The 14,122-nt window shown below is 29.3% G+C and overlaps 1 protein-coding gene across 1 annotated transcript in view; it reads left to right on the forward strand.

Moving 5' to 3' along the window:
- The window catches only part of LOC111623517 (acyl carrier protein, mitochondrial-like), a 22,557-nt gene extending 9,767 nt beyond the window's left edge, over positions 1-12,790 (forward strand). Inside the window, exons 3-5 of the mRNA XM_023366117.1 lie at positions 4,028-4,115; positions 10,135-10,230; positions 12,625-12,790. Coding sequence (XP_023221885.1) covers positions 4,028-4,115; positions 10,135-10,226 — 180 coding nt within the window. The 3' untranslated portion in view covers positions 10,227-10,230; positions 12,625-12,790. The remainder of the gene's footprint in view (positions 1-4,027; positions 4,116-10,134; positions 10,231-12,624) is intronic.
- The last annotated feature ends 1,332 nt before the right edge of the window (positions 12,791-14,122 follow it).

Consider the following 14,122-nt stretch of genomic DNA (forward strand, 5'->3'; position numbering starts at 1 on the left):
TTTATTTCTAGCTTCATTGCACTTGTATTTGGCTCAGCATTCATTTGCATTCATTTTATAGAAATGTTGGAATTGAAACACTTAACAATGATCTTTACTGAATTCTTTTATAATTCACAAGAAAGGAAGTTCTGAAGACACTCTGGGAACACTCCATTGAGTCTATTCTGGCATAAGACAATGTATTGCTCTTCAAGCTTAAGTAACTTTGAAGCACACTTCTTTAGCTTCTTGCCCATCATTATGATGTATAATCAACTACTTCATATACACTTAACACCGTAGTAATGTAAATATTTATTTGCTTGCTTCAGAAAGCTAAATAACTATAATAGTTGACTAAGATATGTTTTTGTCCTAACCAGGACATCAGCTTAGAATTCATATCAATTGAATACAAATATTGTTCTTTTAAAATTAGAAACACACCTCTTCTATGTGGGATCACTTACAGCTCTATAACATTTTGCATCAAGAAACTTATTCACTTTGTGTCCTAGTAACAGCACGGTGTTGACTCAATAGGCTTTAGAAAAGGATGCCACCATACATTACGAGGTGGTACTCAAAACCTGGTCCAATGTAAATACCATCAGAATAATGGAGCAGAGTTTAATCCATAATTTAGGAATGAATCTTAAAATCATTAATTCACATGATAATGAACAGTATCATTACAATGTTTTCATTGCTTTCATATACAATTCCTGTGCATTTCCTAATGGGAGTATTATACAAACTTATTTTGTATATTGTTGCTTACAATCATAGCTTCTCATTAATCACTAAGTGTTTGTTACTAAGGTAATTGGAGTTAGATCTGTTAATATACTAAAATAATGAAGTAAATAGGTTTTTGCAGTCTATTATTTGAGAAAATGGTGGTTGTTATTTGGATGGAGTGGAAAAGTTAGAATTTTTCCCATAAGAAATAATTAGAAAACATTTTTTAATATTCAAATTCCTAATATTAATAATAATCATTATCAGGAATGCATAGATTTTGATAATAGAATATGGTTCTTAAAGAGGTGATCATCTAGATCAGTGTTTCTCAACGGGGGCGATATCGCCCCCATGTTGGTGATTAGTGACAATTTATATTTTGGGGGGGCGAAAAACAATTTTATGGGCGATATAGTAAAACATTATATTAAGAATAATTAGATATTTTATTTGTTATATCGTACAATAATTAAACAAATAACATTATACTAGTCACTAGTCTATTCAATGCAGTACGAATTTGGCATTAGCCTTGGTCCTCGACCTCGGAATTTTGAAGTGAAAGTTCAAATTTTGAAAAGTGAATTTTGAAGTGATGGTTCGTTACAGGTTGAGAAACACTGATTTAGATATAGACACCCACAACTGCCATAAATAATTGGGCCATAATTTGGAAATATTAATTAAGAATTACAAATGAATTTGACACTAAAGGAAGGCATTAAGCACCATCTCTTATTAAAATTAATAATTATCATATTTAATTAAATAATTTAGATTAATTTTTAAATTTAAATAATTATTAATTTTAATATGAGATGGTGCTTAATGCCTCCCTCTGGTGTCAAATTCATTTGTAATTCTTAATTAATATTTCCAAATTACAGCCAAATTATTTATGGCAATTGTGTTGTCTATTTGCTATGCATTGGGTTTGATTGGTGTTTATATCATCTGGATATGTTTTATACAATAAAACCTACCCAGATAATCACACCCTTTAAACCAATCACCCCTGTAAATGACCAGATTTTCTTAGAATAGAATTTTTGTTCCATAGGACATTTTAATCCTCTTTCAGCCATCCATCTCTTTTCAAGACAATGTCCATCCAGACTCATAATTCTTTTATGTAAAACACTCTCTTTGAGGTGACCAGTTTCGTCACCCTGGATGGAGTGATGATATTAAAACCATGGATGTATACAGTGTATATTATACAGGGTGAACCAAAAGTAGGTGGACAGTAAATGATAACATTTATTGAGATTACATATACAGTAGAGCAGGGGGTCACCAAACTACGGCTTGTGAGCTGGATTCGGTCCGCGGGGTCATCTCATCCAGTGTCCTGCCACAGTGTGCCACAAATGAGCTAAAATATAATCATTTGTGACGGACGAAGGGATGAAAATATTAGTTTGACCTTTGGTCATTTTATAATTTTGTCATTTGACTTCGATTTTTTTATCAAGAGCTATCATAAAAATTGTTTCCCATGGACTTGCTTCCTGTTGAGGATGATCCATCTAGTCATTAATGTGTCACCTGGAACTTTTGATAAATTTCCAGTATTGGATGCCAGGCCATTGGTGGCAGGCTCCTGACCTCATGGAAAAACCCCAGAAGGAAAATACCCAATAACCAAGGAGAACAATGAAGAAATCAAGTCAGTCATCCTCCAAAGTCCATCCACAAAAAAGCGTGTTAAAATACTGAGTCTCCATCTATATCAACATACGGATACCTATCACACCTAAGTTCTTAACTTATTCTACACCTGTCGGATACTTCCCTCCAAAGACCTGTTACCTGAACAATTCAAATAAAAAGACTCTTCGATCACCCGGAGAATCCACCAAACACTCGAAGAATCCTGTGTGAGTCATCGAATCATCCATCCTCAACTTCTTTATAAGGTATTTATCCACATGCGAGTCATTTGTAAACTCTCTCTCTCACGACAGTTAAATGCAAGAAAATAGGTATAAGATCGTATATCGTGTACTCCTGCCCGATAAAATAAATTTGTTATTGTTTATTAATATGGAATCCGAGTGAATCACTTCCTCATCTCGCTTCTCACCTCTACTCCGAATCCAACCGCTCACCCACTACTGCTTGTGTGACATAAAGTCGTGATTTCTGAGTCCTGCGAGACTCAGTGGTGTCACATCCTGACGTGGTGCCAAAGAGAACCGACCCTACAGTCACAGTGGTGTCAGAAGTGGGATTCGAACCCACGCCCACATACGTGGACCAGAATTTGAGTCTGGTCCACGTATGTGGAGCTAAAATATAATCATTTATATAAAAATATCATNTAGGTGAAAAGAGAAGATATTGATTAGAGTGCCTGATACCTTCAGTCAATAGAATTGATCTTGAAATCATCTCAACATTCTGTTGGCTAAATTTTATGACTAAGAAATTCTTCATGTATTTGCAAGGAAAACATGTTTTCTGTATAAATGATTGAAGAGAGCTTAATCAATATTGATCAATCTTGTTAATCAATCATTGAAATCATCAATGATTGATTAACAAGAAATTTTTATTGATATACATCAACATAGAGAAATAATAACAACAACAAATCAGCAGGTATGCAGAACTTGCCTAGAAAATAAGCATCTGTGGAGGATGGATGGGGGTGCTTATTATACCTGTTCTTCCCTCTACAGGTGTCATATTCCACACACTTCACAAAACGTGGGAACATTATAGTTGAATAGAAAAACACAACATCACACTACAGAAGGCCACTATATTGAATACATGTTGTATTGTTAGGAAATTCCTGAATACAGACACACACACTGACACACTTATTTTTGTCTTGTTTTGGTTGCTATGCCTTGACTCTAGTCTGACATAGTACACAACAACCTGTGTCAGCTGAGTATAACATACTACACCCAACATAATAATAGTATTAAACTGTTTGTAAAGTGGTGATATATTGTTAATCTTTTCAAATTGTGATTAATTCAAAAATTATTAACATTTTAAGACAGTTAATAATTTTATAATAAATATTTAATTGATAATGATTAAAACAAAAATTAATGTAATTTATATAATTAGTAGATGACAAAAATTCTAATAAAACTGTTTAAAGTATTTTGTTTTTCTTATTTTAACTAATTTGATATAAAATATTTGAATTATACAAAAATACTACAATTTTTAAAATTAGGTTTAATAAATTAAAAATTTTACTTAGATTATTATCTATTTCTAATGGAAAAAAATAAAAGTTATGCACAAAATTAATAATAATGTTAAATTAATTTTTCAGTTGACAGTAGAGTCTCATTTTACGAAAGATTTGGGATTAGATAGTTTAGATCATGTAGAAGTAATAATGGCTATGGAAGATGAATTTGGTAAGTAACCTGTTGAATTTTTTACCATTAAATTTAAAATTATGATTCTATAGTTTTAAACACAATATGAAAATATAATTTATGCTATATGTCTAATAATTAAATTATTATATGATAAATTTTAGTTATTCACAATATTAGTAGTAACAATAGCTTTTGCAAAACAAAAAAAATATATATGTATGTTGGTCTTTAATTATTTGTGAACAATTTATTTTAATAATAAAACAGCAATCTGAAGTATACAAAATCCACATTTTATTAACTGTAAGTGTTTTTAAAGTTTTCAGTTTAACAAGTTTATAATTTTTTATATCTGACAATAAACTAAAAAACTTGAAAATGTTTATGAAGTTAATAAAATTTAGTCTTCTATATATTTTAAATTGTATTTTTTTACAGTATTAGTTGTAATTGTTGTACATTTAATAAACTGTGTACATACATATACAGTAGAGTCTCAAAAACTCGGCCTAATGTGGACCGAAGGGTGGCCGAGTTTGTGAAAATGCCGGGTTATCGGGNGGGATCATTTTTTGACCAATCGCCATAATTTCCCTCTATATAACAGCCGTGAAAGTAAAATATTTTGTTCATTTAATCGTTCTCTTGTATTTTTATATTCTGATTTCAAGGTTAACATTAGAAATCTTTCATACAAAAAATCGCCGAACGATTCTTCTGCATCACAGATCACGATAATTTATATAAAATTCACTACATAATAATAGATTATTCAACTTTCTTTTTACGGAAGTTTACATTAACTTGAAGTATACAGACTGCACTATATAAAATACAGTACTGTACTTAATTATTTTAACTTGCAGAAAAATGCAAAAAAATAACGAGTTTTTTCTTTTGTTGAATTTTTCTTTGAGATCACTAATGGGGCGTGCACGATTTAGATCTCGTCATTAGATAGAGCGGAAGTTTTGATCTGCTTATAAAAACCTAGATTTAAATAATGTAACAGTTGCTAAATTAAGAAATAAATGAAAAGAATTAGGGGTTAAGATATGTGCGTCGTCAGCACGGGATCTAATAGGTCTGTAACCCCTATTATCTCTTATCTGCCGTATAGGGTTATAATACGTCACAAAGCTGGGCTCCCGCTGCATCCCGAGCTTCTCGAAGGCGAGATATTTCTATGGAAGAACTGGATAGCAAAAAACGCAGAGAAGAGTTGTAAATATATTGACGAAGTAGTAAATATATTCACGACATTTCATCCGAGAAGGATGCAACTAGATATGTTGTAAGCAGGTTTCTCTCGAAGACGTGAAACGTTATTTTGAAATATACATAACGTCAAATATAAGATAAATTAAAGCAATAGGATCGGTTATTATAAATCTTTAAAATAAAAAGTCTAAAAAATTCTTAAAACTAATGAGTTAAAATTACTCTCTTTTATCTGACTTCGAAGAAACTCAAAATACAGAGATGGAAAACCGAAGTTAATAATTACTTCTCACTTTATTCAAACTTTTCATCACCATACGCATTTCGCTTTTTCAGCCTCATCAGTGGTTATTCTGTCTTACATCATCAGCGCTCTTATATTCTATCAACACATCCCAGCATGCATCTATGCTGACTACGGTATTCAAATTGATGGTATTTACATAATTATTAATACAGTAGTGTTCTACAATACGTCTCATAACTACATTTTCTATTTTATACAATATTTTTACATTATTGCGGTCAATAATACAATTTTTAACGCTACAATGTTGGTACCACGGGGATTCTATTATTTTCAATCTTATTGCCGCTTCGTGTTTTTTTAATCTTGTTCCAAGTTTCTTTCCTGTTTCGCCAATGTAAAACTTCTTAGTTGTATATGTACACTGTAACTTATAAACGACTCCTGCCGCATCCAAAGGATTCTTCTTAAACTTAGCATTTCCTTTATTAATTAAACAAATACTTAGTAAAAGTATTTGTTTAATTAATAAAATTAATAAATATCATAATTAATAACTACGATATTTTCCTTTAAAATAAAATTATATTTTTATTTTAATTAAAGGAAATATCATAGTTTGTAGATAAACTTACTATGTAGAAAAAGTTAAAATAAGTGTAAGTAAAAATGCCAAAATAGTCTAATCTGATTTTTGTATATGAGAATAATATAATTTTTAGGAAAATTGGTGAAATAAAAAAATTCGGAACTTTGTATCAGAGTGCTTTTTGTGTAAGTACCTGCAATGAACTTTCTAAGAAAAGCCATTATGAGCTTGCTACAGCCGTTGTGTTTGTGTGTTGATAAATAAATATGTTGGTTGTCTTTATTTTTNTGCTTTTTGTGTAAGTACCTGCAATGAACTTTCTAAGAAAAGCCATTATGAGCTTGCTACAGCCGTTGTGTTTGTGTGTTGATAAATAAATATGTTGGTTGTCTTTATTTTTTATGTATTCAGTGTACTGTATTGAACAAAATAATTATGTGGCCCGTGCTCGTCGTTCTCTCGGTTATGTGGCCTGCTGTGAAAAAGTTTGGCGACCCCTGTAGTAGAGCATCGATTATCCTAAACAATTCAAGACTGGGGTTGTTCAGATAACAGATTTTTCGGATAACTGATCATTTACGAAAAATAAATTAAACGCAAAACTGTGTATATTTTATATCACAAGTCTTACAAATACATACCATACATAAAGTAGTACATTAAAGTAGGCCTACAGTGTAGGTTAGCAAAGAGGGGAGAGTGCTGCAGTGCCACAGCACTAGCAGAAATTTGAATTTGTAGACTGGAACACTTTCGGATAATCAATGCTCTACTGTACAATTATATTTACTAATACAATACAATACAATTTTATTAGCACAGGTTGCTCAAACAATTTACACCACTTTGAAGTCTACGTTTTACCGTTTCAAACTTCAACAAACATTTTTGCACAAGTATCTATGTATTGATTTCATGAAATGCATGTAATTTTTCAACCATAACCAAGTTAAATATACACCATTGTTATAGCATAACCCTAACACAAACCCTATTTCACCTATTGTCTACCTACTTTTGGTTCACCTTGTATACATATAATGTTGGGCATTCTGTACTGTTTGTTAGGTATAAAAATTTGTCTCAATTTTTTTCCAATTTCAATGTCTTCACACACTTCTATTTGATTCTATCATGAAGAATAAAATTTACTAATATTCTGAACAAGTTAGTCTATGCTTTATTCTTATTACCATAAACTAAATAATATAATAAAGCCAATGAATTTAATATTTCCATTAATAGAGGTTGATAAAATGGAAATAAAGATGGCAAATTCATTGGGATTTGACAGTTTTTGGAATTCCTTTGACTTGAAAGAGGGAACTGTTTAACCAAATAAAAGAAAAAAATATTGAAGGAAATATTGAAATGTCTATTTCATATTACTTTAAATCAAACATTTATGACACTATGCATTGCATTTTCATGTACAGTACACTAAACACAATTACATATGATATATTAATTTTCTTACTATTTAGTGTTAATACATAGCATTTTTTAAAAATACTTTATGCTGTATTGCCTATACAGTAAAGTAGCCTGTATAGCCAATAGAATTCTGTATATAATATGTAGTACTGTGCTCTACATTCATTATATCTTTATCATCCCTTTGATAAGATCATCCCTTGAGATGGCTAATTTTTCTAGGTTTTGGAGTTTGTCTTAGAGGTTTTACTGAACTACACTGAAAATCAATGGTTTTAATATTGAATAATCAGTTTTTGTAAATAAATCATTATACTTTTATTTTTATTAAAATAATAATTATGTAATTCTAATTTTTATTATTTTATACAATTTTTTATTTTTAAATATAAATAAGTGATAGAATTAGCCTGTAATTGTGATGTAATTTTTTTAAAACATTTTNCAATACGTCTCATAACTACATTTTCTATTTTATACAGTATTTTTACGTTATAGCGGTCAATAATACAATTTTTAACACTACAATGTTGGTACCACGGGGATTCCATTCTTTTCAATCTTATTGCCGCTTCGTGTTCTTTTAATCTTGTTCCAAGTTTCCTTCCTGTTTTGCCGATGTAAAACTTCTTAGTTGTACAGTACATGTACACTGTAACTTATAAACGACTCCTGCCACATCGAAAGGATTCTTCTTAAACTTAGCGTTTTCTTTATTAATTAAACAAATACTTAGTAAAGGTATTTGTTTAATTAATAAAATTAATAAATATCATAATTAATAACTATGATATTTTCCTTTAAAATAAAATTATATTTTTATTTTAATTAAAGGAAAATATCATAGTTTGTAGATAAACTTACTATGTAGAAAAAGTTAAAATAAGTGTAAGTAAAAATGCCAAAATAGTCTAATCTGATTTTTATATATGAGAGTAATATAATTTATAGGAAAATTGGTGAAATAAAAAAATTCGGCGACTTTGGATCAGAGCGCTTTTTGTGTAAGTACCTGCAGTGAAGTTTCTAAGAAAAGCCATTATGAGCTTGCTACAGCCATTGTGTTTGTGTGTTGATAAATAAATATGTTGGTTGTCTTTATTTTTTGTGTATTCAGTGTACTGTATTGAACAAAATAATTATGTGGCCTGTGCTCGTCATTCTCTCAGTTATGTGGCCTGCAGTGAAAAAGTTTGGTGATCCCTGCAGTAGAGCATTGATTATCCTAAACAATTCAAGACTGGGGTTGTTCAGATAACAGATTTTTCGGATAACTGATCATTTAGAAAAAATAAATTAAATGCAAAATTGTGTATATTTTATATCACAAGTCTTACAAATACATACCTTACATAAAGTAGTACATTAAAGTAGGCCTACAGTTTAGGTTGGCAGAGAGGGGAGAGTGCTGCAGTGCCACAGCACTAGCAGAAATTTGAATTTGTAGACTGGAACACTTTCGGATAATCATTGCTCTACTGTACAATTATATTTACTAATACAATACAATACAATTTTATCAACACAGGTTGCTCAAACAATTTACACAGCTTTGAAGTCTACGTTTTACCATTTCACACTTCAACAAACATTTTTGCACAAGTATCTATGTATTGATTTCATGAAATGCATCTCTGATGTAATTTTTCAACCATAACCATAACCAAGTTAGCATAACCCTAACATAAACCCTATTTCACCTATTGTCCACCTACTTTTGGTTCACCTTGTATACATATAATGTTGGGCATTCTGTACTGTTTGTTAGGTATAAAAATTTGTCTGTTTTTTTCCAATTTCAATGTCTTCACACACTTCTATTTGGTTCTATCATGAAGAATAAAATTTACTAATATTCTGAACAAGTTAGTCTATGCTTTATTCTTATTACCATAAACTAAATAATATAATAAAGCCAATGAATTTAATATTTCCATTAATAGAGGTTGATAAAATGGAAATAAAGATGGCAAATTCATTGGGATTTGGGCAGTTTTTGGAATTCCTTTGACTTGAAAGAGGGAACTGTTTAACCAAATAAAAGAGAAAAATATTGAAGGAAATATTGAAATGTCTATTTCAGAAAAAAACATTTGACACTATGCATTGCATTTTCATGTACACTAAACACAATTACATATGATATATTAGTAAAAAAATTTTCTATTTAGTGTTAATACGTAGCATTTTTTAAAAATACTTTATGCTGTATTGCCTACACAGTAGAGTAGCCTGTATAGCCAATAGAATACTGTATATAATATGTAGTACTGTGCTCTATATTCATTATATTTTTATCATCCCTTTGATAAGATCATCCCTTGAGATGGCTAATTTTTCTAAGTTTTGGAGTTTGTCTTGGAGGTTTTACTGAACTACACTGAAAATCAATGATTTTAATACTGAATGATCAGTTTTTGTAAATAAATCATTATACTTTTATTTTTATTAAATAATAATTATGTAATTCTAATTTTTATCATTTTATACAATTTTTTATTTTTAAATATAAATAAGTGATAGAATTAGCCTGTAATTGTGATGTAATTTTTTTAACATTTTAGGATTTGAGATTCCAGATAGAGATGCTGATAAGTTATTGAGGCCAGCAGATATTATTAAATATGTTGCTGATAAAGAAGATGTATTTGAATGAATAAGTATGTATTGTAACATTAGTGAAATTACTTTCTATTTTTGATAAAATTATATTTATACTTTGTGACAAAAATCTGTAAATCATAATAAGTCATATCACATAAATCACAATTCATTGGAATATAAATGTAATATTTCAGTTTCTTCCCTCTTTTCTTCAGCCGTCTATAATTACATAAAGCCATTTATCATAAAAAAATAGCCATTGAATCTTATAAAATTTTCATACTTAGTTTTAAATCATAATTGCAAGTTTAAACCTTTTTAAATTGAGTGCAAGATGATGATATTTTGAATTTATTTTATTTATTAAATATTTTATATTTAATTAATATTTTTGAATTTAATATTTGAATCCTAATTGTTGGAGGATTGTAGTAAGACTGATACAAAGATATGAGTCTAAAATTTATATTTAAAAAAAAAAACTTTTATTGAATTGACATTTTAAATTATTTTTAATGAATTGGCATTTACTAAAAATTTTCTCAACAGCAAGAATATAATAATAAATAATGAAAAAAAAAAGGAATATTATATATATATATAAAATAGTCAATCTTCATCCACTCTACAACAATATGTATTTAATATATATATATATATTATGAAGATTGACTATTTTGTCAAGAGCAAAAGAAAATTTATTGAATAAATTGAACAAAAACAAATGAGAAGGATCTAGGAACAACTTATAAAAATAAAAGAAAAAAATGAATTAGTCTGTTAATATTTGAATTACGGAAGAACATTGAACATTGTTCTCTTGAAAGTTTACAATGGTTCTGCAGATGCTACTTCCATTCAGACAGTTCTGAAAAAGTTGGCAGGGTCTTCTATTGGATGAAGATTTGACCATCAAAACATCTACTTTGTGGCATTTAAGTTCTTTCTACCAAGCCTATCAGAATGATGTATTGCATTATGTAGATGATACACTTATCTCAAAGCTCTAAAATCTTCTGGTAAAGAATATTTTTTTCTCCAAAAATTTGGTGTTAAAAATGTGATGCATCTAATGCAACAGTATGTCATATAAGGCACAAAAAATGATACTTTGTAGGGGCCAAAGTATTCACTTACAAGCTTCTCAGATCATTTTGATCTGGGATATAAACCTATACTAAGTCACTCGATCAATATAAAGTGATGGTGAGCATTGTAACATTGCTTGTTATAAATTTGAACTATCAATGTATTGCTCATGTATAGTTGTGGAACTCTTCTGAGTGAGTGTACTCAGATGCAGAATAGTCTTCTGATAATTCTAACCGGAGATACCGACATCAGAAGGAACTGCAACATGATTCAGAAGTAGGAAAAAATGGTGGATAATCCAAAGTATCTTTTGAGAGGATGTAAACAAAAATCAGGTAGGGTTTTAGAGAGATGATTCATAATAACTCAGAATAGACATCTGTACAGATATGATTGAAACTTCTTAATGGCTTGTACTGTACAATGACAAAACATTAATTTTCTGTTGTAGAATAGCTCATTTGGATAATAGAGGATTGAAATACAGGAAGCATATACAGTATATGCAAGCTGTTTGCAATAGGATTCATTCATGTAGTATACAGTACATGTAGTATACTAAATATAATCAATATGTTTGTGAAATGATGGTATAAGTTATTTAAAACCATATTTTAACAGAAAAATTCAGAAAAAAATTACAACTGAAGTGTTAAGTGAAACTAAATATGCAGAAGTGTTCCAAGAGTTGGAAAAAACTGTTAATAATTAAACCAGCTTATATACCAAGCTCATTCATATTTTTTTTTTTTGTCAAAGTGTGTTGCAAATGACATATCTGTGGCATGGACCAGTCATCACTGATTTGCATATAAGTAGTAATATTTTTATAAAATACAACCATCTTTTATATAAAATTATTGAACAAATATATAATTGGTTTTCTTCTTACTAAATTCTGAAAGTAAATTTAATTTGTTCAATGTAAATGAAAATTATTTTACTCGAACATCATCTGTCAGAAAGATATTGGCAAACTGTCCCAAAACTATAACAACAAAGCTCAATTTCATTTAAAGTGCTTTAAACAGTATGTTGAGTTTAGTAATGCTGGGTTTTTGGTTCTATTGGCCACTTAAATAGGGATATATGCCACTTTAGGACATGCCTATTTTGATCACTTAAGTGATAAAGTCACTAATAAGGGATTTGATTTATATTAAAACTTATTCAGTTTTATGGGGTAATTTTAAGAAAGGCTACAAAGTAAAATTTTTACTGTGTGTGTGTTTATTTATTATTATTATATATTGTCACAGTATATTGCATTGATTCACAATGGTGTGTCTGTGTGTGTATTTATATATAAAGATTTTTTAATAATATGATATTCCTAAAATTAATAATTTGATTTTTAGATTCTGGGAGATTTGAACGCTTACAGGAAAGAATGGAATACAAGCATTAATTTAGTTAGAGTTTAAGATGAAGATGGTTTGTACATTTGTAAATGTAGCTATCAAATGAAACTAGTAAATGGTATCTGTTGCAAAGAAATCAATAAAATTCATCGTTTCTTTGATACTTCATATAGTATTTATTTAGCTTTAATTTTTTTTTTTTTTTGACATGTTAAAAATGAAATTTGTTGTTAACTGGTGTTTGCTTATCTGAATTAAAATTTGTTATCTCACAAAAGGCAAAATGTTATTGTTTGTTTGACAATATCATTTCTACTATCCCAATCCTAAATATCAATCATCTCAAAATCTTTAACAGTACCTTGCAGTAGTACTTTTAAAATATGAAATTTAAATTTCTTCATTAACGTTAAATTTTTTACAAATTGTTTTGCATTCACATCTACATTTTATATCCAAATTATGTATTGCAACAGGAATTCAATTATAAACAGTTATCATTCATTATGTAGGATTGTTCTAAATCCTTTTTGTCAACGATGCAACTCTTACACATCAGATCTGTAATCAGAAATTTCTGAATTTCATCTTCTGTATTAACCACCACCACTTTATACAGGTATACCTCACCTTACGTCGGTAATTTGTTCCAGGAGAGGCGACGTAAGTCGAATGTACTTGTCACTAGGCTAAACCACAAATAACCATTCCCAGTTTTGTATTTTATTTATAAATACATTTTTAATAATATATGGTTAATAAGAATCTATTTTAAGCTTACAAACAAATAAATTTTAGTTTTTAATATAGTACAGGAAAAAAAATAATCTAAATTTACGAATACATACTTGTAAATGTACATGTTTACAATTTGGCGATGTTTACAGTACATTGCAGACTCTTTATTTGTGAATGTGGCTTGCTCTAAGACATTATAAAATAAGATGATTTTGTAAGGTTAAATAACAAATACAGTTATTAAAATTATTTTGCAATAATAGAAAATAAACTAATTTATTTGTAGAATTTTGCCAGATGATAATTTAATCAAAAAAGACGATCTGTCCAAAAATATTTTTTGAAGCCACCATTTATTCTATTCACATGTTCCAGAATGCCTTAGATGACTGGACCTTTCTTTAGAGGCTATTAGGCCATCAGGTTAAAACATTCCTTAATTAAAAGAACACACAAAAAATATCCAATTAAAACAATAAGGAAAGAAAGGTCTGGTTGTCGAAGATGTTCTGGAACACGTGAATAGAATAAATGGTGGCTTCAAAAAATATTTTTGGACAGACTGTGTTTTTTTTTTGATTAAATTAAAACTAATTTATGTTAAATTTACCAATATCAAGTGGCACTGATGATGCCAAACAGTAGATATTGGAACTACCATGGAAAATGCCAATTTAAGCTCTTAAAGACTGCTAAATAAGACGACAACACAGTCACACATGTTTTCATGTTTCATTTTCTATGATTTATGTTGATT

The sequence above is a fragment of the Centruroides sculpturatus genome, unplaced genomic scaffold (genome assembly GCF_000671375.1).
Source record: "Centruroides sculpturatus isolate CEXI.00-Female unplaced genomic scaffold, Cexi_2.0 scaffold278, whole genome shotgun sequence".
NCBI classification, from domain to species: domain Eukaryota; kingdom Metazoa; phylum Arthropoda; class Arachnida; order Scorpiones; family Buthidae; genus Centruroides; species Centruroides sculpturatus.